Source organism: Vigna unguiculata, chromosome 7 (assembly GCF_037176805.1).
Source record: "Vigna unguiculata cultivar grain cowpea cultivar isolate G323 ecotype 2 chromosome 7, ASM3717680v1, whole genome shotgun sequence".
Lineage (NCBI taxonomy): Eukaryota > Viridiplantae > Streptophyta > Magnoliopsida > Fabales > Fabaceae > Vigna > Vigna unguiculata.
Genome location: NC_140798.1, coordinates 8,800,222 through 8,803,996, shown reverse-complemented (window position 1 = coordinate 8,803,996; position 3,775 = coordinate 8,800,222). Strand labels below are relative to the sequence as shown.

The 3,775-nt window shown below is 33.2% G+C and overlaps 1 protein-coding gene across 1 annotated transcript; it reads left to right on the top strand.

Moving 5' to 3' along the window:
* The first annotated feature begins 326 nt into the window (after positions 1-326).
* On the top strand, positions 327-2,934 carry LOC114192202 (V-type proton ATPase subunit G-like). Its single transcript, XM_028081845.2, has 4 exons — positions 327-480; positions 1,469-1,557; positions 2,384-2,484; positions 2,575-2,934. Exons 2-4 carry the CDS (start codon positions 1,470-1,472, stop codon positions 2,716-2,718), a joined length of 333 nt encoding a protein of 110 aa, XP_027937646.1. The 5' UTR covers positions 327-480; position 1,469; the 3' UTR covers positions 2,719-2,934.
* Positions 2,935-3,775: the final 841 nt, after the last annotated feature.

The following is a 3,775-nucleotide window of genomic DNA, read 5'->3' as shown; positions in this document are numbered from 1 at the left end:
ATTTTTCTTTTCAATAATTTTTATCAGAGAAATTGGAAAACTTCACTAGAATCACACTTTTCAAAGATCAAAATCCGAAATTTCAATATCAATAGTATTATTTCAAGTTGCAAATAAAAACTGAGTTCTCAATTTAAATAGTAAATTTATTTATTTTGGTAAATTATATTGGCACACTGATCTCGGGAAAATTTTTGTTCGAAAGGTTAAGTAAAGGAATAATTTGTGTGCCCAAAGAATATTCTATATATATATATATATATATATATATATATATTTATATAAATGACTGAGTGAAGTAAAAGTAAAAAAAAAAATGAGTAGTAGGAAAAATAGGCGTGCAGAGATCATTGGGTTAAGAAGCAGAACAGTTGGCAATAGCCAGGACAGTTTTTGTTTGACACCACACAGAAATTTCTGGCGATCTCTCCGTCTCTCCTACTTCTTCTGAATCTATTAACAAACACCTTTCATTCACAGGTACGCTCCTCTCTTCTTCTCTTTCAGATCTACGCGATTCCATTGCTTTCCCTCTCCAATTCCACGCCGTTTCTTCTGCCTCTTTTCTCTTCCTTATCTCTTCGTTATGCAAAAATATAAATTAAATACTGCACCTTAACTAGATTTGGATCTTTGCTTCTTAAATTATTGTATCAACCGAATTTCTGCTTAGCTTTTCTAGGTTTTTGATGTAAAAACAACTAACAATAATAATATCGATTTGGAGAAGTTTTTCGGGCGAAGTAATTAATCTTACTGACTAAATAAGAAAAATGAATAGTTGATTAATTGATATTCCAACACATCTATGCCTCTATGTATTTTCACGTTTGTGTTGAAATTGAATTTTTCACTCCAGAGAAGTCAGATCCAATTTAACTGTGTAAAATTTGTGATTCTGTAATTCGATGATTCCTGCTTGCCGTTAATTTCATTTTTAAGTTCACTGCTCGGTATTTGGTTGCATTTTTTTGCAAGATCGTGAATTGCGCCCGAATCTTAGCCATGACTACAGTTTAAAATTGAATCCTTGAAACTGCAATTTAAAAAACTTGACACCTAAAAAACCTAATGTTTGTGGTTGCAGACGTAGTTTGCAAGTGTTTTGGTCTTTGCAAATCAAGCTAACTACGATCTATGTATAGTTGCATGCTTCCGTCTGTATGATGATGCTATAATTAATTCGTCTAATGATTTTTGTTACCCTTTGTTTGGAGGGAGGAGAGTATTTGGTTGGTTATGTAATTTCTTTAGTTCAAAATTTCAAGTTTGATGGTAGAATCAGTTATACTTTGTTGCTGTTGCACTCCTTGCACTTTTCCGAATTCCTAGGTAGAGTGAAGGCGGGTTTTTTTGCCTAATTATTAACATCTGTTGCCGGAGGAGAGTTGCTTGGTGTTTGCTTTCTTGTAGGTTCAATTTAACCAATTCACCATTTGTAAATAGTTTCTGACTGTGTTCATCACAGAATGGCATCCAACAGGGGTCAAGGCGGAATTCAACAGTTGTTGGCTGCAGAACAAGAGGCACAACGGATTGTGAATGCTGCAAAAGCTGGTATTTCCTATCTTCCTTATCTTTCATATCTTCCCATTTTTTGCCCTGATTTCGTCTAATTTTTGCCCTGGTTACGTGTTTTCCTTAAAGAAATTATGTCTGACTCAATTATATGTGTCTAGAGAGACCTGTTTTATTCTCTATTCATTTTATACATGCCTTTTCTCTTTTACCCGGAAGGATGTATTCTTGGTTTATTGATGGGAATGAGTTTATTTGCCTCTTCATACATGTGATAAAACAAAGATTTTTATTATATATTGACTTTTACTTGGTTAACTAATTAGAAATCACTTTAGGTTTTACTTTTAAAATAATTCATGCTTGGTCAGAATAAAGATTTTTATACTAATTAGAAATCACGCTAAATTTTACTTTTAAAATAATTAGTTTAATTTTCATGCTTGGTCAAGATAAATATTTTTAAACGGTCAATTAATCTGAAATAATCCTAAGTGTAATTCTGAAGTAGTTATAGTGAAAGTAGCAAAGTTATATAGCGGTTGTATGTAATTGGATGACAACATGAAAATATTTACACCTAGACTTCATTGTAATGAAGTTCTAAAATATTAATGAACTTACCATGCTAATAATCTTTGATTGGATGATTGTGCAAACCACATTTACATTGTTAAGGCATTCTAATTGTATTCTAGAACAAATTCTCTTTGAAAACTTCTGCTATGACATGATAGTGCCAAACAGCCAACTTTCAGCCACAACTGTAGTTTTTTCGTATTATTCTTAATTATGTATTTTATCACAAGTTTTTTTTTTTTTTTTGTAACCTTATCAATGCTGGCCTTTGCATGTCTACTCTTAGAAAAATTGGCCAGGTTGAAACAAGCCAAGGAAGAGGCTGAAAAAGAGATTGCAGAATACCGAGCTCAACTGGAGCGTGAGTTTCAAAAGAAAGTTTCAGACGTAAGTCTATACGATTATATTTGATTATGTTATACTGGTCCATTACAGTATTCTAATTTGTGATGTCTTACATTACATTTAATAATACAGAGTACTGGTGATTCTGGAGCTAATGTCAAGCGGCTTGAGCAAGAAACTGAAGCAAAAATTCAGAACCTGAAAACGGAGGCTGCAAAAATTTCGGATGATGTTGTCGCCATGCTTCGTACGTACGTTACAAGTGTGAAAAATTAGGACCCTTTGATATACATTGGTGCGGAGGACCCCTAAATTATGATTATTATTATCCTGAGGTTATTTTTTACTCTAGCTATTGTGGTGAGGATAAGATTCTTGTTTTGGTTATAATGCTTAGTACCTTGCTGCGCTGTGTTCAAAGAAATAACTTGAAATTTGTTAAAATAAACAGTTCAGGATTAAATGACGTGTATATTTGTGTTGCCGTTTTAACTGGTTCCTCCCCTGTTTATGAATGTTGGGTCAAATTGTATGGCAAAATTCCAATATTCAAATGCTGTACAAGCAATACAATGGGACGTCTATCAAAGGTTGGGCTTTTGCAAAAGGTACATTAATGGATAAGAGGATGATTGTTTCTAGTTATGTGACTTTTGTTGTCAATAGCAGTCCTACTGCCGAATTTATGCTACAAAGGAGATCGATCCATAAACTGCATTTCTCTTTACAGTGGTAGATGAATGATGAGACGAACTATTGTCAAGATGTTTTTGGGATATTTAGTTGGAAAATACAAGGTTGAAGGTAATCTTCTACAATACGCACATGATTCTGTTTTTATGGAAGAGACGGTTTGAAATATGATGGTCACTAAATGGATTTTGAAGATGTTTTGAATTGACATTGCGACTCTGAATTTTTTTAAGGGTATATTCAGTTTAGTGGTGTGTGGCTTGAAGTAGATGACAATTATATGCAAACTTTCTGAACCGTAGGATGCTTGAAATCCCCTTTTGTACTTGGAGGTTTTTATTGGAGCAAATTCAAGGAAAAGAAGTAAATGGGTTCCCTTGTTGAAAAGTTTTCTTAGAAGCTGGCTTTAAGGAAACACTAGTTGTTTGTCGGAAGGGTGTGTTTAATCAAATTAGTTTTTGCTTCTTTTCCATTATTTTTCTCGTCTTTCTACAATATGCCTTAATGGATGGATTAACAATGAAATCATTAAGATACATTGAGAATTTTTTGTGGGAATTGTAGAGGAACCATAAAATTGCATGGGTGGTGTTGCAATAGGAATCATGCTAGATTAAGAATTAATGGTATTTATACTTTT